Raw genomic sequence first — 21,829 nt, 5'->3', positions numbered from 1 at the left:
ACGCCACTCCATGCTATTAAAATTTGATGTTGCAGTTTCATTTACCACATTACCCAGTATCATACAGATAATCTGAAAGTAACCATATACTTCATCAGTGAAAATGGTATTTAGTTTGAAGTTAAGAGGGGGTTTTTTTTGCGTGTGGTGTAAAAATAGTCGCAGAATCAGCATGCAACTCTTTTAGCAGCTTTTGAGAAATCTTGCAAGTTGAAATACATGATGAAAGCCTAGGATGTTGTTGGCTTTTGCTATGCTGTTTGGTGGAGCCGCTTCTCACTTTGAATATTGATTAAATTCCCAATACATAGTTTGGCTACAAAAATTCCTGTAACTGGTTTTATGATAATCATACATTTTAACCCTCATTATAAGAATCTGTACTAGGGCGTGGTTACCAGTCCCTCAAAGCTGGAAATTTCATCTTGGCCTTGTTTTTTTTTTCTTTTTTTTTCACGGAGACATTGCTCTCGGGATCGGAAACCTGGCCACGCTGATACCAACCTGTCATACCTATGGTCACCTTTTTGGTGGAAACTCCGTTGGTCCCAGGGAGCTCTTGCTTCTCCTTGCAGAAGGGGGTACCCACATGAAAACTCAAACTTGGAGTAGGAGATATCTCCCTATCCACAAGCTTGAGATCATGTGGGCAACCCCTTGGGGTCTCATCTTAGCCTAGTTAGCTATACTTTATTTTGGCTTTTGTCAATACTTCACATTATACGCAGTGTGTTGCACGGTGGGCATACAACAACCTGCCTGACAACCATCCATCTTGGCATTTTTCTAGAAATATTGAGATGGATGATCAGCAACAGTTGAGCTGTATGCTAAGCATACAGCGTCACTGCATAAAAAAATGGCTTCTTCCTGCTCCAAGATGAACAAATCAGCTATTCAAGAAGAACGTTCGCAAACTCACTGGTGGTTAATAAAAAAATAAACACACACAATGAGTCGTTTTAGACTTGGTTTGCAATATTTTCTTCTCTCTCATGTTATAACTATTTTCTTTCATTTAAAAGATCAAAGAACCCCCATCTCAGGGCCCAAATGCGGCTGAGGAGGGCTCGCACTCATACCTAATTTTTCCATTTCAAGTAAATGTGGTCAAGGCAACCACCTTAGCCATCATGAACTATCTGTTTATGGGTAGTCTTTTTCTCTACTCAACTCAACACTCTTCTGCTAAATTTAGACAGTTCTTCCTTGGGAATTCTTACTTCTTTCCAACCAACAATCATAGCCATTGAGAAACAAAGAACAAATTTAACATAAAACAAAGAACACTGTTTTCTGGTGCACCAAGCAAATGTTGTCTCACCTATATAGCTAGTCAGGCATGCAGCCTCTGTGTCCGTGTCATAGAATTCAAGTCACTATTCTTTTACAAGTTGTGACTTATAATTCTGATATGAGAAAGGAAACAAGTTCCCACTTGCAATGAAGAGCCTGAACTACAAATTCAAATGTTTCTGACATGTTTGAATGAGGTTCACTCTGTGTAAAAATTATTATTGCCATCATCTTTTTTCATTTTTTCTTCTACTTAACCTACTAGTTAGTAGTCCCATAGCATGTGCAGAAAGGGCATGCGTGTTAATATCTTAGAAATTTAAAACAATTATTTGGTTGGTGTCAAGCGGTGATTAGCCATTTCAAAAGCCCGTTTTAGGCTTGGGATACCTACGACGACTATAGAGGAAGGCATAGAGCACTAATTAATGTTCCCATAATGCTCATTTGTTTATATGCTCACAGCCACCCCTAATTTCATTTCCCACCGGCGATCACAGAGTATACTTTTGGGGTAAAAGTTTCTTTTGCTATAGGTTTTCCTTTTCTTTTCTTTTTTGTTAAGTCAAGCTGGTGAGCCTCAAGGGGTTGGGCCTAGTGGGAGGGGGCCTTGCCACTAATGGGTGGTCAGGGTTTCATTTTCATGAGCATCAGCTCCTTGCATATAAGGAGCAACGGCATTATGTCCCTTGCTTGTGCTGAAGCAAGGCGACTCCCTAGAGAAAATTGATGTGCCACAAGTGTACACTACTGGGAAAGTGATAGTATTTCGTAGGCATAGCTAGCGTGACTAGGCCTATGATCCTCGAGGTAGTTTTCGGGTTTCTCGTGGGAAAAAAAAAAGTCAAGCTGGGATATAAGGTAACCCTTAAACATCCACCTCCACCCATTCGACCATCCCCATGGAGTAGTACGTTTTTGGCCTTCAACTCCGGGCAGAAATAGAATCCTTTCAGGGAGTTCCATGAGAGATGGTCACTCAGAAGACAGGCTTCCTCTAAGAATAAAATATTATGTGCGTTTCACAGGTACAGCTGGGTTCTGGTAGGTCCAGTCAGATCAATCAAGCTGTGATTCCCAACCAGACAACAAGCTTGGGGCTAACCAAAGTCTACGACAGCAACAGTGTGACAGATACTGGACAAAGTTTTGAAAACATCGTAAACAAAAAAAAAAGTGACATTTGATACCTGTTTTAAAAGTCGAAAATATAGGTAATATGTTCATTTAAAATAAAGCATCCCGACTTTTCGTTGTTAGTGTTAAAAGCTCCGCAAAACATTTGTTTAAACTTATTTTTATTCTTCTTTATAATTTAGAATTTTTAACTATTATTTTATTTTCCCAATATTTTCCTCATAAAAAGCAAGAACCAAATTGAAATTCTCACGAAATTGCAGTTTTAACTTCACCATTCATAAAGGACGTTTATGGCAAGTTCATCCTTGACACCACATTTTGGCAAAACCATATAGTGGGAACACATGGAAAGGGTGGTTCTATCTCAATGCAAGGCTCTCAAGCAGAGCCTAAACAATGAACCATGGCGAAGCAACTCAAATTAACTCAAACAAAAAAACGAAAATTTGTAAAAAAAAAATTTAAGCGAAAAAAATAAAGAATAAGAAGGGCAATGAGGTGATAGGCTACAAGAATCAGCACGAAAAAACAGGAAGTAAAAAAGGTGCATGGGCTTGAGCAGAAATACGATTGTTCATATGGTCTTACAATTTGCACGTTAATTTGTTGAGTGAATGCCATCATTGGTCTGTAACACCAAGGTCGGATCAAGGATGCAAAGCTATGAATGATTCTGAATCCATTGCCCATCCAAAAAGACGTACCTTTTAGTTGTTTGCCAAAGTGTTCATCGGAGCATGCTTACCAGGACACATCTCTTGCTTATAGTTTCATCATTCAGCTCAAAAGCAAACCTGAAGTGACTATCGGTAACAAGGTTTGGAGCTCAAGTACCCCATGCAGGAGACTTGTGGACCCAACTCAGATTCAATACGGGTAAAGAGCCAGGACTCACACAACCCACAAACCCAAAGGACTATGCCTGTCATTGATCAAATTTAGTAGTGGATAAAAGACAGCCAGATTATGGATCCGACCCAAAAGCCTCTGACATGCTCACTCTCCTACTTCTCCAAGTCTTGTAATTTTTCTTCAGTGATGGTATTAATTGCAAGAGTCACAAGCCTGAATGCTAGTGACATAAGCAGTCTGCATATCACAATCTAAATGACGATCCACTAGAACGATGGATGCTTGCCTAATAAATGAGATTCAAACAAGGAGAGATGAAGGATAATAATCTAATGCATTGGCAATATGGATTTCCTTCCACTAATCAGACCAAGCTCAAGATTATAGATCTCAACAGTTTCCAACTCCAAAGTTATATGCTTTTATTTGACCAGATAACAGTTCTCATGTAAATTAATCCGAAATTAATTGGTTGAGAGAACAAACAAGATGTCAACTAGAATGTGTGTATTTTGACAAGGAAATCAGAAAATCCATCATGATATGAAAGAGAGAAACTCTGGCTGACGGCTCAACAATGAGTTGTCAAATAAAACATATTTGTTGTACAAGTAAATCAAATGAAGCTATATGATGATATAAGAGCAAAAATAAGGCAGAATAAGCAAACATGCTAACCTCCCAATTTTTTCATTTTCAATGCAAATAAAAATGCCCTCAGGCTGCAATTACGCCTTTTCATCTGACCACATGACAATGCCCTCTGGTCTCAAGTTTCAATGATTGTCACCATTAAGGCATCCACTCTTGGTAAGAACCTGGTCAGTAAGCATAAAAATTAGAAGCATCAGATACTCATGGTCAAAGTACGCAGCGAGTCTATAACCTAAGAACTTAAAACCAGGTGGAGAATCACCGAAGACAAGTTCTTAGATGGCCAAAACTTTCTAGCATACAGAGGGATGATTGATTAAATACGTGTTGTCTCTGTGGCTGATAATACATTTTTACAACCTGAGGAAACTACTTTTTCCACTACATAATATCATTTTTGGTATTACATGCCTTCACGAAAGATTGACCGTAACAAACTGAAGATTTTTATGCTCAGATATCAAAAGAATGGGTGCATTCAGCAAGGGAGAAGTCTCCAGGCTTGACAGTTGAAGACCAGTTTAGCTTTTCAGATCAACAATCTCCTGCTATCAGATTGTCAGCAGCATTCAGCAACTCAGTTATCCAGCTTAGTACTTGCGTCAAAATAATCTTCTCCATGTTTGTTAAAACAAGGGTGAGCATAACCGAGCTCGACCAGGGTTAAGTAGTGACTCCGACATCGTCCACCCCTATAAAGAGCAAAAGGAATGGCTGAATTAGAAAATGAAAGCTAATTTTCATACACCACATAATGCCAATGAAACAAAAGAGAACGTTGTACTAAATCTAGCATGTGCTCAATACAATAGCACACCATGCAAGAATTTACCTGCTCTGCTGCTTTCCTTTTGAAGAGTCCATATGAAGTAGAAACTATTCTGCAAGATTCTGCAATATGAACTCCAAAGTCACCAATTGTAGGCATAGGGCTTTTTAACAAGATTTCATCTGTTTCTGACTGATCAGCATCATGGTTCCTCGAAAAACCTTTCCTTGTTGATGTTCGGATGAAATGTAAAAGAACATGGGCCTGCATTGCAAGAATTCAGCTACCCTTTGATGGTCAGATGAAATTCAAGACTGAAATGGGTTGCATGTTGGACTTACATGGAAAGCAGCCTTTAGAATATCATCTGGCTTTGCCCGTTCCTTGAGCAGTGCATACACATAACCTTTCAAGGGATTATAGGTAACAATGTATCCCTCTTTCTGTCATCATTTAATTCTTAGTGAACCATAAATGTGGAAACTTAAAATGTGTGTACAAGAGATCAGAAATTACTTCGAAAAGAGGTTCAATTGCCAAAAAGGAAGCTGGCTCCTGAAAAGCCTCTTTAAATCTTGATCCTACCAGTCACCAAATAGAAGAAGCACAAAATAAGACACAGAGAGACAGCAGAGCAACAAAGATCTACGGAAAAATGGATGGCATACCTACAATTATTGGTCTATCTTTATACCAAGGAGGACTGAAGATGCTCTCCTTCATATTGCCCTCCTTTAGTGACAGAACTTGGCCTGCAAGTTAGAGGTGCAAAGAAAGCATACTAAGCAGTGAGAGAAAGCTAGGAAATGAAACAAAACGACATGTACAGCAAACATTATTCAAAGAGTAAGAACCATCTATCACAGTGCAAGTTATTGCATTAGAGGAATTAATTGACTGTGAAATCATTGAATGTGACCCAAAAGTGTTGCTTCGCTATGAAGATAAGCTATAGAGATGTAGACTGTGCAGTCCTATTGCCCACAAGATAACACAAATCTGTGGAAGTCATGCCCTAGGTATATTTGTACCCTGCAAGGTAATAAGCAGAGAAAGGAAGAAAGAGGACAGAAATAATAGCAGCCAAGAAAAGACGTCTCCAATGTGGGCTTTTCCAGTTAGAATAACCCGAGTCAGAACTTTAAAAAGAAGGTATGAACACAAGGACAAACATCAATGTGGAAAAATAATAAATTTGTGCACACTTGTACAGTTGAAAGAATAATCCTAATTCATATGGAGCTTGTAAAATTGCTGAAGCTGGTAGATTAAAGCAACAACAAAAAGGAGATAGAGGTTTTCAAAATCATATATATGGGACCATAATATTATTGGAAACGAGTAAGCATAGGGCAGGTTTTGCCTTGATTTCAATAAATGACCAAATGAGGAAATTGCAATAATAGAGATGCTTTTTGTTTTTAGAATTTTCAATAAAATCCACCATTATATTACTGTTGTCACATTTGGCATACAAAGTCATAAAAGCTACAGTAGATCCTACATGATAAAACATGAACCACTTGTGTGATAACATTCTTATTAAGTCGATAAGACCATATGTGATGGAATTATACACATTTCCTAAGTTAAATAGGTCAGTTCTCATAGTAGCAACATGCTTTTAAGCAGGTCAAAATCATCAATTCTAGTCTCCATGATTAGTATCCATTTTTTCCATACCCGATTTTAGAAAGGATTCAACAGCCACATTGAATCTTGCTTTGTTTAACGTATGCAACACAACAGACTTCACCTGAAAATACATACATTGGCTCTTATATACAATTGGAGCAAATTTTGCAAGAGATAATATAATACAACATGGGTGTCATGAAGATAGGTGAACCTCTTTATACGCACTGAGAACGTATCCACATGACAAAAGTGAGAAAGTGGCCACCAATGAAGGATTTTGCTTAGATATCATGATACTTAGCCCAGTCCCCAACTTTGCACAAAAAGATGTTCAATTCAACATCAGCAAATGTCACAAAGCCAAAAATAAGTTTTCCCTGAATAAAACAGAAGAAATGGAAAAGAAAAGGAAAAGCATCTGATAATTGTGAAAATTTCATATAGACATTTAAGGATAACCTTAATACTAAACATAGCCACTTATTTTCCCAGCAAACAGACATGCACAACTCACATAAATAATGCGTATCCCATTTCCTAAGTGATATGGTATATTTATAGGAAAAGGTCAGTGTCAGCACATCATGATAACATTTTCCCACATGAATATATAGATATGCCCATTCAAAAACTAACTGAGAATATTATGAACTCTTTTAACTATGCATGGCCAGAACACCTCCCTGACATAGAAGAAATTCTTCTCCAGCTCCATATTTACTTGTTACATGCTTCAGCAAAAATTTCAACATAGCATAGACACCTAAATTTTCAACTAGCTCAGCAAGGTCTTAAGTATATCCTTGGTGAGTTTTGTTTCAACTAGTTTCTTCTTCTTCCTGATTGTTTCAGAGTTAAGATTGTTAACTTGCATCAGTCTATGCATACTGATAAAAATCTAAACTTATATTAGATTCAGACAGATTAGGTTTGGATACGATCTGTGGATCAGTTTAGAATTTAATTTTCTACGGACCAGCATCTAGAATTCAAAGGGTGGATATAGATTTTGTGAATTTTTCATGTCAGAACCTGAATTCTTTACAAAGTATCTCATATGTGAAAATTCATGCAAAATACCAAAAATATCCTTGAAGAAAGTGGTTTGAAAATTATGAAAAATGCAAGAAAATATATTCTAAGTTGAACTTAGGCTTAACCCACATCCATTCCGGGGTATTATGTGGTTTCCATTGTTAAATTGTATCTCTTTTATATATATATATATATATATATATATATATATATATATATATATATATATATATTTCTCTCTCTTCTTGTAAAACCCGCAAGGGTATTATAGTCATTTCCCCTCTTTTGCGCATATTCATAATTATGAATATGCTGTAATGTATTTTTGTATCTTTGTATTTTTATTTTACCTTTTTTTCTTTTCTTTTCTTTTCTTTTCTTTTCTTTTTTTTTTCTTTTTCTTTTTCTTTTTCTTTTTCTTTTCATTTTCTTTTTTTCTTTTTGTTTGTTGACTAAAGTCAACTTGGAGGGGGCTCAACACTAGCTGTTGGGCCCCTCCAACGGTTAGAATTCTAACTGTTGGAGGGGCTCCAACAGCTAGTGGAGCCCCTCCAAGGCTTCTTGTTAGCTTATAAATAGGGGAGATCCCCCTTTGTATTTTTTACTTCTTGGAGCCTTTGTTCTCCATTCTTCTCAAACAAAGATTCTTTATTTTATATGCCTTTGTGCATTTGCATTTCTCTATTGTACCTTTGTGTACATTTGTTCTAAGTGTTCTTGTGCCTTTGTGCATATACCTCTTGGTGGTCTTGTGCTTATAGTACACTTTATCTCTTTTTGAGATATTTTCACATCCATGAGTTTTCTACCAAAATGATCAAAATACCACTAATTCAATGATTGATTTCCAAAAAGTAACTCCAACTGCTTCAAAAGGCTCAAAATATTTTTAATTATAGTCTCAAAACAAGAGTTGTCAGTTGAGGAAGCGAAAGCGAGAAGCGAGGCACTTTCAAAATTTTAGGAAGCGGGAAGCATGGGACAACTTAGAAGTGAACCAAGAGTCGTCTCGGAACTGACCTAGGAAGCAAACCGGAAGCGAGAGGGAAGCAAAAAAAGAGAAAAAAATATAAATATAAAATAAAAATACAAAAAATAAAAAATAAAAAAAAGGGGAAAGTGAGGGGGAAGCGCGCTTCCCATTTAGGGGAAGCACTTCCCAGCATGTTTCGGAAGTGCGACATTTTGCTCTTCCGAAACGCGCTTCGGGGAAGCGCGCTTCCCCAATCCTAAGGACACTTCTGGTAACTCTGCTCAAAACTCATTAAAATCTCCAAGGTACTACTAAATTCTAAAACCTTTAAATCTCCAAGATTTAGTCTACTTGTCAAAAGCCTAAATTAATCATAGAGGAGCTTTAATCACTGAAAAACATAAAAGGTGTCTACATTTGTTTTGATTTCCTTAAAATAGGAGGTTAGGGGTCTCAACCATGTCCACTCACTCAGGAAACAGATGGAGAGGGCTTAGGAGCACATTTGGATCAATACAAGGCCACAAGACAGAGGTGAAGTCAAACATTTAGTTAAGAATGACAAAAACCAATGTTTACTACAATAAATTGGAAAAAGAAGTTACAAAAAGGCCTTAGAGTGTTGGGGAGAGGAGGAAGAGGATTTTGAAAGTAGGAACCAATTTTGATGTTGGGCATTTACTCCTCCAAACAAGAGAGAAAAGGGAAAACTCATCATCATGGCATGCACACATCACCATCGTACACTACAAGAAGGGAGACCTAGAACGGTGTTGGATCTCCTGAAGACTGTGAACACTAGATGTGATATGTCGACCTCTCTTTGATACTTGAATTAATTTTGAAAAGAAAAAAGCTAGCACAATTTTAAAGGTCTTAGGCAAGACCAGTGCATGTATGGATGACCAAATGCACATTTCAATTTCACGGAAACCTAATCTCTGGTCTACTTGATCATAATTTGTTTGACTGAATATTGTTTTACTGGCGACTGTTACACATAGGCACTTCCACTGTTATCCCAAATATTGTGGGCCAAACCTTTTCTTCATAGTCCAATCAATTACCTTTCTACATCATCCCATATAGGACTAGATATAGCTGAAAGACATGTAACTCAAACACATGAAATTAGAGGTGTTCAGATTTCGGATAAAAATATGAAGTTAACAGCTAGCTTCCAAGATAATGAACAATAGTCATTCTTCATTCTTTACCATAGGGAGTATTTTTTTCACCACTACACATGTTTGTATGGTGTATAGTAACTGCAAAGATAGACTAAACATGTAGAGTATAGAATTGTAGATATTGACTGTTCAGATAAGTTGACCAATTAGAGTTTATCCTTGCTTAAGGTGGTTTATTGTATTTTATAATAAATAATGGACCTAAGTGTAATTTTTTCTTTTAAGGCTAATCACTACTTAAATAGTTGATTAGACCTAATTGCTGAATAAGAAGAACGACTCTCTCTCTCTCTCTCTCTCTCTCTCTCTCTCTCTCTCTCTCTCTCTCTCTCTCTCTCTCTATATATATATATATATATATATATATATATATATATATATATATATATATATACTGCACAGGCATACCATTCTACATGGTATCAGAGCAGACGCTCCTGGAAACATGACCTCTGGATCTTCTCCAAATCCTGCGTGAAGAAAATCGTGTGACTGTGGATTGGGAGACCACGTGTAAAAGGATCGGGTAAGGTACGTGTGAATCTGAAGATCGCGTGAAGGGAGATCACACGCTGACGATCGGGGTAAGGTTTATTTGAATGGTTTTGTTTTGGTACAGATATGTACTCTGACAAACGTCATGACTCAGATCTGTAATCAGATCTACAAATCGTGGCAAAGCAATGGACCTTTAGTCGACCCGATCTGGTGAGTGTGGATATGCACACTGCGCTGATGTCGTGGAGTGGGCGACAGGGATTAACTTTGTTCGTGTTTGGTGAGGATGGTCTGACAGCGTGAAGTAGACGTTTTGTTGTTGATCTGTGTAAGGAAAATCATTGTCGTCCATTGAAGCAGACTCTATTTTCGTTGTTGATCTGTGTAAGGTCTGACACAGATCTGAAGGTTGAGCCTGCGTTTTGGGGAACACAGATCAGTTTTTTTTTTTTTTTCAAATCTGACACAAATCTGGGTGTCATGGTGAAGAAAAATCATCCTCGTCCATCTGTGTATCGTGCAGCTGCAATTTTTTTTTAGTTCTGAGTAACTTTTGGTTTAAATATTATGGGTGAAGCTTCCAAATCTGATTACAAGAATGAGGCTATTGGGGAATAACTTTGTTCGTGTTTGGTGAGGATGGTCTGACAGCGTGAAGTAGACGTTTTGTTGTTGATCTGTGTAAGAAAAATCATCGTCGTCCATTGAAGCAGACTCTGTTTTCGTTGTTGATGTCGTGGAGTGGGCGACAGGGATTAACTCTGTTCGTGTTTGGTGAGGATGGTCTGACAGCGTGAAGTAGACGTTTTGTTGTTGATCTGTGTAAGGAAAATCATCGTCGTCCATTGAAGCAGACTCTGTTTTCATTGTTGATCTGTGTAAGGTCTGACACAGATCTGAAGGTTGAACCTGCGTTTTGGGGAACACATATCATTTTTTTTTGTTTTCAAATCTGACACACATCTGGGTGTCGTGGTGAAGAACAATCATCCTCGTCCATCTGTGTATCGTGCAGCTGCAATTTTTTTTGAGTTCTGAGTAACTTTTGGTTTAAATATTATGGGTGAAGCTTCCAAATCTGATTACAGGAATGAGGCTATTGGGGAATACAAGGCCTTTGTCAATCCTTTCTCATATGGTTCTTCCGTTAAATTGAATGAAACAAACTATGCAAGGTGGTCCAGGATGTTTATGATGTCGGTGTCTGGACATCGTAGAAAGCATATTTTATTGGAATCCGAGCCAAATGATAAAAGTGAAAAATATACTACTTGGGAAGAAGATAATGACATTGTTATGTCGTGGATCATGAATAGTATTGAACCACATATTATAGATGGCCTAATTTATTATAATACAACTAAACAGATGTGGGATAATCTTCGAGATACATATTCTCAAGAGACGAATGTGAGTCGTATTCTCCAAGTTGAACAGAAGATATAAAATTTACAGCAGGGTGATCAGACCTTGTCCCAGTACTATGCATCTATTAAGGCTGCCTTTGAGAGACTGAATGCTCATAGACCTCTGTGTTGCTCAATCCAGAAGGACTATCAAGAACAAACTATGGTTGCTCGGTTCCTCACAGGCCTATCATCAGAATTCACAGTTGCTAAAGTCCAAATGTTGACCGGGTCGGATGTTCCTACACTTGCTGATGCATACAATCGGTTGAGTAGACTTGCCATCTCTCTTCCACAATCTCAACCTGCATCTCAGTCATCTGCTTTAGTTGTTCCATCTAGTTATGGACAAGGAAATCCTATGAATGTTAGAGGCAGAGGTCGTGGAAGAGGTATGGGAGGTAAAGGTAAACTCCAATGTACATATTGTGGAAAATCAGGATATTTAGAAGATCGGTACTGGGATAAACATGAACGGCCTGCAGTCTCTCCGTTTAAGCAAAATGCTCCAAAAGCTAATGCTACAAAACTGGAGGTGGAGCATGAAACCAATTCTCCTAGTGAATCTATCACTCTCAGCCGTGCAGAATATGAAGAGTTGATCTCTCATCATCCTTCAAGTTCTTCTTCTCCTGTAGTTGGTGTGGCCTACTCTTTCGGAGACCATCTTTCTTCCACTGATAGTAAGTGGATTATTGACTCTGGTGCATCTAGACATCTTTGTGAAAACTCTCAAAAATTTTCAGATCTAAAAGTTGTTACTGCACATCAGGGAGTCTCATTAGCTGATGGGAGTTCCTCCCGGTTATCGGTCAGGGAAATGTCTCTATAACCTCTTCATTGCAGTTGGAAAATGTCTTTCATGCTCCTTCATTTCCTCAAAGTTTACTCTCAGTGAGTTGTCTTACAAAAGAACTAAATTGTAGGGTGATATTTGATCCTGTTTGTTGTCATTTTCAGGATTTGCTGACGGAAAGAAAATTGGTGGAGGCTATGAAGAAAATGGAGTCTACTACCTACATCACCCTGTGGTAAACAGCTATGTTGCAGTCGATTCTCCCTCGAGTCCTATTCAGTGGCATCGTCATCTCGGACATCCTTCATTGTCGAAGCTTCGTCGTGTCATTTATCAAATTCCGTCTACTACATCATTCCAGTGTGAAGCATGTCAGTTGGGCAAGCATCATCGGAGTTTGTTTCCTTCTAGTCAGAGTCAGTCCAGTAATAAGGTCTTTGAACTTCTTCATGCGGATGTATGGGGTCCTAGTAAGATACTTACCAGGACCCAATGTCGTTATTATTTAGTCATTGTCGATGATTTTTCTAAGTTGTCTTGGGTGTTCTTAATAAAAGAAAGATCTAAAGTTTCAAATATCCTAAAATCTTTGGTCATTGAAATAAAAACTCAGTTTGATTCAGTTGTCAAGATTATTCGCACTGACAATGCTCTTGAATTTAAAACCACAGCTCTATTGCAATTTTACCGGGATCGTGGAATTTAACCTCAAACCTCCTGTGCCTATACTTCTCAACAAAATAGAGTGGCTGAACAAAAACATAGGCATCTCCTTGACATAGCACGCACTCTTATGATTCAATCCAATGTTCCTGCCTCATATTGGGGTGATGCAGTTACCACAACTTGTTATTTAATCAACTGCATGCCTTCATCGTCTGTGGAAAACCAAATTCCTTTAAAAATTCTATATCCTAGTGCACCTCTCTTTCCTCTTTTGCCCAAGGTATTCGGCTGTGTTTGCTTTGTGCACAGATTTGGACCTAATCGTGATAAGTTAGCACCTAAAGCCACTAAGTGTATATTTATAGGCTATCCAAAAAACCAAAAGGGGTATCGATGTTATGATCCAATCTCTCGTCGGGAGTATGTCAGTGCGGATGTATCTTTCTTGGAGTCCATTCCATAGTATTCTAGTACTGGTACTCGGCTGCAAGCTGATCAAAATGATTTTTTTCCACTTCATGATCCTCATTTTCCTTTGGAATCGGTGCCCTCTTTTTCGCATACAACTCCACCTACCTCACGGTTTCACAATCCTCCATTGGTGTATGTGCGTAGATCTCCATCTCCTCCGGTGCTTCCATCTTCTTCTTCCCCTGAGGTAAGTACTCCTGATAGCAACGATATTCATGTTGATGATGACAGGCCAATTGCTCTGTGGAAGGGGACACGGCAATGTACCTTACACCCTATTTCTAAGTTTGTGTCAGATGCTAGACTCGACAATCAGATGAAAGCTTTTATTTCAGCCTTATCAGCTGAAACTATTCCGATGAGCTATCAAAAGGCAGTCCTCGATAGCCGATGAAAGCAGGCTATCCAAGATGAAATGGATGCTTTACTATCTCAACAGACATGGGACCTCGTTGATTCCCCAGGAGATGTGGACATTGTTGGATGCAAATGGGTATATATCATTAAGTATAATTCAGATGGTTCAAATGAGAGGTATAAAGCCAGATTAGTAGCAAAAGGATATACTCAGACATATGGGGTTGATTTCTTTGAGACTTTTTCTCCTGTTGCACGAATGGGCACCATTCGTCTTGTTTTGTCTGTAGTTGTTCACCATGGATGGAGTTTGTGTCAGCTCGATGTGAAAAATGCATTCTTGTATGGAGATTTGTCTGAGACAATTTATATGCAGCAACCTCCTGCGTTCGAGGTTGAGGGGGAGTGTCAGAAGGTGTGTAGATTAAGAAAGGCGATATATGGTCTAAAGCAAAGTCCTCGGGCATGGTTTCAAAAGTTGTTTGAGGTGATGTCAAAGTTTGGTTTTAATAGATCAGCGTCAGATCACACATTATTCATTAAGAAAACTAACTCAGGAATAGTTGTTATGGTGGTATATGTGGATGACATCATCCTTACAGAAGATAACATGAATGATATTGCAACTACAAAGGCTCATCTTCAAAAACATTTTGTTACTAAAGACCTTGGGTCCCTTAGATATTTTCTAGGCATAGAAGTGGTCAGGGGCAGTGAGGGTGTGGTTCTGCCACAACGGAAGTATGTTCTTGATTTACTAAAAGAAATAGGAATGTTGGGAGCTAAAGCAGCAAATATTCCTATGGAGAGCAAAGTTCATTTGTTGGATGATGGGTCAAAACCTGTTGACAGCAAGAGCTATCGCTCATTGGTAGGAAAGTTACTTTATGTGACAGTCACTAGACCCGACATCGCTCTGGCTGTAAGCAAGACAGTGTTGATTGATCTTCATGTGAAGGTCCTATCTCCTATGGTGATGATGTGTGATAACAAGGCAGTCACATATATAGCAAATAACTCGGTATTTCATGAGAGGACAAAACATATTGAAGTTGACTGTCACTACATACGAGATATGGTTCAAGCTGGACATATCTCTACTAAGAATGTAATCTCTGAGGATCAAGTTGCAGATATTTTTACAAAGCCTCTTGCCAGGCCCAGCTTCTCAAAATGTTGCGGCAAGCTGAGCATGATTGATATCTATGCTCCAGCTTGAGGGGAAGTGTTAAGATAAGTTGACCAATTAGAGTTTATCCTTGCTTAAGGTGGTTTATTGTATTTTATAATAAATAATGGACCTAAGTGTAATTTTTTCTTTTAAGGCTAATCACTACTTAAATAGTTGATTAGACCTAATTGCTGAATAAGAAGAATGACTCTTCCTCTCTCTCCCTCTCTCTCTCACTTTCCTCTACTGCACAGGCATACCATTCTACATTGACAGTTCACTTCTCTCATCAATGAAAGTTAGTCTTCATGCCTTTTCTAACTAACCTGATAAAAAGCCTCAACCCATCAAGAGTATCTATTATTTTCACAAAATCATCTGCTACATACAATAGGTTTTTTTTAGCATGTTGACGTCCACAATCCTTACTAGAGTCAAATGGTGTCAATTGTCATCTCCTTATATGGTTGACATTATCAAACCCCATATTTCTTTCGTTTACACCTAGTGAGACACTTGAATGTAAACAAATGCATGCACGCACATGCATGTGTGCACAGTGATATAATGTTTAGAGTTTAACAACACATTCTTACATTAGACTATATTGACACATGATGTAAATTGTAAGCCTTAGATTGAATATCCCTCAGATGAGTCTTGGTAGAAGCACAATGGGCTGTCCTTGATTGGAACCAAAGGTCAATGATTTGCAACAATTTGCAATGAGAAGTACCAAGCAGAAACAGGTTCAATAATGTCCCATAAGCAGTGATGATTCAAATTCAAGAAGTCAAGGGAACAAGATAGGCCAATAATCTTCCAGCCTCGGCCCACATCATGCTGCTCTACTCTCGCATTTTTTGAAGAAGAAGACAGGACACAGGGATAGAGGGCGAATAAGAAAAATGACTTCAAGGATGTCCACCCTCCACGGAGACCCAAAAGCAACAGATTCATCTATTCCCTGTTGATTCCAACAATGCCTCATCCAGTTGGAGGGTCCATCATGATAGGGAGAACTATTCGGCTAGAAGAAGTTTATATGGATCCACCGCCTGAATATGAGATTCCTGTTGGTAAGGTGCTTCACTTAAAGAAAGCCCTTTATGGTCTGAAACATACGCCTAAAGCCTGAAATGATTGATTTAGTTCTGTTATGATTAAATTGGGTTATACTTCTTGTTATACTAACACTATTATGTTTATTAAGAGATCTAATGCAGGTATGGTTATTCTTCTTCTTTACGTTGATGATATGAGCATCACTCAAGGAGACAAACATGGAGTTAGTCTTATTAAGAATGTTTTAAAACAAAGCTTTAAAATAACTTGTTTGAGTTTTCTTAGATATTTTTTAGGGATTGAGGTTATATATTATGCTCGTAATTATTTTCTAACTCAATCCAAGTTTGCTTGTGACATCATAGACAGGTTTGAAATTACAAATGAGAAAAGAGTGGACACTCCTGAAGTGATAAATGTAAAAATGAAGATAGATGATGGCACATCTCTGGACGATCCTACTCCCTACTGCCAAATGATTAAGACTCTCACGTATTTTACCATCACTAGACCTGATATTTCACATGTCCATGCAACAAGTCAATTTCATCATTTTCCTACCACTCTGCACATGAGTGTCGTTATGCTTATCATTAGATATTTACAAAATTTTGTTTCTAAAGGGATTGTTTTATCTTTCTCTTCACTCGAATTAATTGTTTATACTGACTCTGACTGGGGAGGAGATCTCAATGATAAATGCTCAACTACAAGTGACTCATTGGTATCCTGAAAATGCAAGAAGCAGTACAAAGTATTGTTATTGTCTACCAAAGCAGAGTAACACGTCATGACCACTATAACATCTGAAATTGTGTGGTTGAGAAGATTATTAGAAGACATGGGGATGCATATGCAATTGCCCTCAAGGTTATGATGTTACAACAAAAGTGTTATCTACATAGCTAGCAATCATACGTTTCATAAGCGCACCAAGAATATTGAGATGGATTGCCACTACGTTCATGAAGACTACCTGAAGAAGACCATCATCCTGCCCTATGTAACATCAAAATTTCAGTTGGCCGACTTCTTTACGAAGGTTCTCTCTTCTCCTCGATTTCATTTTTTGCTTGACAAACTTTTGGTGATTACACCGTAAGTTTGAGGAGGAGTGTTAAGTTGTATGTATATATATATATATATATTATTTATTTATAAATTATGTAATAGGTAATACCCAATAAAGGTATTTTGGTTATTTCAGTGGCACATTAGTACTATTACTTTATTTTTCTTTTTGTCCTTTTATGTTTTTAATAAGGACTATTTGGTCAAAGACCAAATAGAACTCTTGGGAGCTCCCAATGGCTATATTTAGAGTCGTTGGGATGTTCCCAACGACTATTGAGTCTCTCATGTGTATATAAAAGGGATTCCTCCCCATTTGTTTGTAAGGCTTTCTCAAGCACTTCTCTCTCAATAAGATTCTATATTTTTATGTTTGTTGTTTGGCCCCTAAGTGGCTTATGTGATTGTAATCTTGTATTGACCCATAAGAGGTCTTTGTGTTATTTGATGTGTTCTTCTAAGCCCATAAGAGGCACTCTCTTATATTACAGAGGAGAGGATGTTAAGATAGCAGCACCAGAAATATGAGTGGAGAATGTTTTAAGGAATTGTTGAAGTGCTTCTGTTAATTGGTTGATGGTATCCTTAAGGTCTCCTCCTTTCTTATGTGCTTCATCACCTTTTTTAGATGATTCTTCAACGGTTGTCACCTTCTTCTTGAGCATGGGACAATCAGGTTTGATATATCCTAGTTTATTACAAAAATGACATTATTTTCCTCCAGCCACCATAGTTATTTCTCCCATAGTTATTTCTCTTTAAATGAAGTGGTTTATATGTCTTAACGTAATTGTTGGGTCTAAATATGGCAAGGACTTTCTCACTTCCTTTGTTCATGCCAAGTCGAGTTTCGGCTTGGTATACTTCGACAAGGGCATCACTAAGTGAGGTAGATCTGACTTGCACAAACATGGATCTTAACCCGAATGGGAAAGTAAGGAGTTCTTCCTAATCCAATTGCTTTCGCCTCATTTCAAGACCGGATCCTACCCATTGAGGCTCAAGCATGGCCAACCTTTCCCTTAGAGGAGAGAGAGAGAGAGAGAGAGATCCAAGGTAATCTCTCACACTGTTATCTCCTTGTTTTGTTGTTTGAACAACAACAACAACTACGCCTTCATCCCAAAAGAATTGGGGTCGGCAATATGAACCAAAAAAGAAAATCATTCTGGGTCTTCCACATGAATCCTTCTCCTCCAATCATTTCTATCCAATGCCATGTCCTCGGTGAGGTTCAAAGCATTCATATCCTTTCCTATCACCTCCATCCATGTCTTCCTAGGCCTACCCCAACCTCTTTTAACCTTAAAGGAAATATTGTTTTGCCAAGTCTTTTTGCATGAACGTATACCTTAAAAAGACCCATGTATCACAAGCTTTCTTAAATTTAACAATGTTGGTGGCTATCTTAAGTTCCATGCTATTTAGGAACCAAGACACGATTTGAGTGTTCTCAGCTTGCCAATGCTCCACCTTAATATGATATTCTTTTAGGGATTTTTCTCTTTCACTACCATCAAGGGTTTTGATTTGGTCTCCATCTTTTTTGGTATGAGTTGTGGCTCATATGTAGTTTCACGTCCATACCCCTATAGCTTTTTACCTTTAAGATAATTTTCCATGGCAGCGGCCCACATTAGATGAATCATTGAGTTTGAATGTGACCACCGTCATGGGTTATTTTTCACCCATCTTTTTAGAGAAAAAGAGAGAAGATATAAAATAGTAGAAGAGAATAAGTAGGGAAGAGAAAAGACAAGAAGCTAAATGGAGAAGAGTGTTGATGGTGAGTTTTACAAAGCAAGAAAGTCCTTAATCACACGATCCTCCTCCAAGCAAACTTGTTTACCGCGCTCCTTCACTTTAAGATCACCAAGGCTCTTTAATCATGAACACGAACTCGAATCAACACACTCCAAGAGCCCAAGGCTTTGATATCATGTAATCAAACAAACGAAAGTAATAAAGCCTCTAAGGGCATACAAAGAGCAAAAGGAACAACCACAAGTACACAAAGGGACAATACAAAAAGGCAATCAATGGCACACACAAGAGCACAAGTGCATACAAATGGCACACACAAGAGCACAAGAAGTGCATACAATAGCCACTGACAATCACAAGAACATAAAAAATAGGATCTTTATTGGTGTTAAATGCTTAAGAAAAAGCATTAAAGAACAAGCGAGGATTTTAACCCCTTTATATAGGCTATACAAGGACTCATATAGTCGTTGGGACGACTATATTGTGTTAAGTTGTATCATATATATATATATATGTGTGTGTGTGTGTTCATATCTTTGTAATAGGTAATACCCAATAGGGGTATTTCAGTCTTTTCACTGTATAAGTTGTGCCCACAAGGGGCACTAGTATCTTTTTATATTTTTTGTTTCCTTTATTTTTTCTATTTTGTAAATTCTTGTTTTTGTAATGAGCAATATTGTCATTGCCCAAATACAGCTGTTGGGAGATCCCAACAACTATATTTATAGCTGATGGGATGCTCCCAACAACTATATTGACTATCCTTTGTGTATATATAGGGGGTGCTTCCCCTTAGATGGGTATTGTTTTCTCAAGCACCCAATCTCTCAATAATATTCATTATTTTTACTTGTGATTCAAGCCCATAAGTGGTTTATGTGTATGAGTTTTGTATCAACTCATAAGTGGTCATTGTGTTCTTGTGTTCTTGTAAGCCCATAATAGGCATCTATTTGTATTTTTTGCTCTTCATTACATATTGGACATTGTCCAATATGCCCTCATATAAGAGGGAAAAGACAAAAAAAATAAAAAAATGTAAAGAGACAAAACTGCCCCTAATGGGCAGTACCTATTACATATTTGCAAAAGGACTAAAATGCCCCTACAAGGGCAAAAACCAATTATAATAAAAACAGTTGAACAATATATACATATGCATTCATATACTAACATATATATAGCAATACATTTTAACAGAGATATGAGTAAATTCTCCCCAAATGTGATTTCAAATCACATTTCATTTCTCATGGCTCATTTTCTGATGTTTGGTTAGCTGTCTCATTTTCATTCTCTCATTTGCATGAGTCTTAATCTCATGAGACATTACCAAACATGCCCTAAATGTAACTACACCTAGACCTTCGAACCTAAGGAATCCATCAGGGGAGAAAGCCTATAGAGGATAGAACAGGATGGAGCAATAAAAGCTATAGATGTTGTGTGTAGATTGTATGCAGGCAAAAACCTAAAAGAGTTCTATAAGAGCACAATATACAGACATAATGAGAGTTCAACCAAATCAGATATAGAAAATTAAAAGGGAAAACCAAAGAAGATCAACCAATTTTAATTGCACGCTTTAGAGAACCACGGCAAGAAGCAAATTCAGAAAGCGGACACAGGAAGCAGATGCAAGAGATGCACATCGTCATAAAGTCAATGCAGGAAGCTTAAATATTTAAGAAACATTTAATAGAAGTGAATGCATGGAAGCGATCATGCAAAGATCAAAAAGAAAATGGCACTGGAAACATGAAAGCAAGATTGTTGTTGATTTCTCCTTGTAGCAAGATAGTACTATATATTTTTTTCACCTTTTTTTTTTTTACCAAAGCACAATAATACTGTAACAGACATATTAAATGCAATATTCATGAATCCACAAAGTAGTCAACTCCTGCAATGACATCAGATCATGTGTTAGCATGAAATGGCGCAGGGCAGATTGCCCAGACAGGTCTAGACTTTAGATAGACCAGATCAGAAAGCTATCCTAACACATCATCATGCTGTCAACTTGATTTCTTCTCTCTTGCCTGTCTTCTGGGCATTGAATGTTCAATATGAAACTTCTTACTATGCCCTTCCCATAAGCAAATTCTTTGACTGGCCCCGGAATGAGCATCCATTAGATGGACGCATGGTGGATGGAACAAATGAAAGTCACCAAAAGCAATGGCATAAAGATCAGCCTAAATAAATACCTTATTCATTCAATGGAAGGTTCATGGACAAAGGAAAATTGGAATCTTGTCTTTCATAGAGGATGTGCCTCCTTATGTTTAAAGGACAATATACATCTTGATTCCTGGAAAATGCACTCCTAAAAGGTAAAATCCCATGTGCTTATAAAGGGAAACTGATAGCACACCTTTTCTTTTGTCACAAAGAAATAAAAGTGTGAATTTAGAACATGCTGTTAACCCCATTTCCAGATGAATATAGCCTAGCATGCAGCCTAACAAATATGATAACCAAAAGAACTGTATCAAGGCAAATAATCAACTGCTGCCATAAAGTAGCTCACAGATATCAGCATTTATAGCATGACTAAAACACATAGCAGCCCTCAAGCATAGAAAATAAAATAAGGTTATCTATAAAATACTCTATAATTTTCAGATCATGGACTCAACAACCTCATGTTTGCCAAAGATGCAAAAGAGGCAAAAGCAATAACAGGTAACAGTTTGACCATCTCTCTTTTCTGGATGGGTTACTTTTGTAAAGTAAAATTGACAGATGCATCCATTTGAGCATAATCAGATTTCATATCTGATATTCTCTAAATATATTCAACAAATGTATACACTTGTTTGAAGTTTGAACTAGCACAGTCAAGTCCTGTGTGGATCTGGATCTGTAAATAGATCTACCAAATACACAGACTTTTCAGTTCAGCCATGTCCGCACATGGACATACCTGCACAGAAAACACATGAAACACGTGCAGACACAACAGATACATGCAATGCATGCATGTGAACATACCACAACAAAAGCAT

The 21,829-nt window shown here is 37.7% G+C and overlaps 1 protein-coding gene across 2 annotated transcripts in view; it reads right to left on the bottom strand.

The window, feature by feature from the left end:
* Window positions 1-4,214: 4,214 nt before the first annotated feature.
* The window catches only part of LOC149848438 (protein root UVB sensitive 6-like), a 32,938-nt gene continuing 15,323 nt past the window's right edge, over window positions 4,215-21,829 (bottom strand). For both annotated transcript variants that reach the window (XM_089995443.1, XM_089995452.1), the window contains exons 7-13: window positions 6,561-6,662; window positions 6,395-6,467; window positions 5,380-5,463; window positions 5,228-5,292; window positions 5,053-5,154; window positions 4,775-4,975; window positions 4,215-4,634 (exon numbers count right to left, since the gene is read on the bottom strand). In XM_089995443.1, coding sequence (XP_089851569.1) covers window positions 4,569-4,634; window positions 4,775-4,975; window positions 5,053-5,154; window positions 5,228-5,292; window positions 5,380-5,463; window positions 6,395-6,467; window positions 6,561-6,662 — 693 coding nt within the window. In that variant the 3' untranslated portion in view covers window positions 4,215-4,568. The remainder of the gene's footprint in view (window positions 4,635-4,774; window positions 4,976-5,052; window positions 5,155-5,227; window positions 5,293-5,379; window positions 5,464-6,394; window positions 6,468-6,560; window positions 6,663-21,829) is intronic.

Source organism: Nuphar pumila, chromosome 1, assembly GCF_984573655.1.
Source record: "Nuphar pumila chromosome 1, dmNupPumi1.hap1.1, whole genome shotgun sequence".
Taxonomy (NCBI): domain Eukaryota; kingdom Viridiplantae; phylum Streptophyta; class Magnoliopsida; order Nymphaeales; family Nymphaeaceae; genus Nuphar; species Nuphar pumila.
This window is presented reverse-complemented; position numbering and strand designations above follow the sequence as displayed.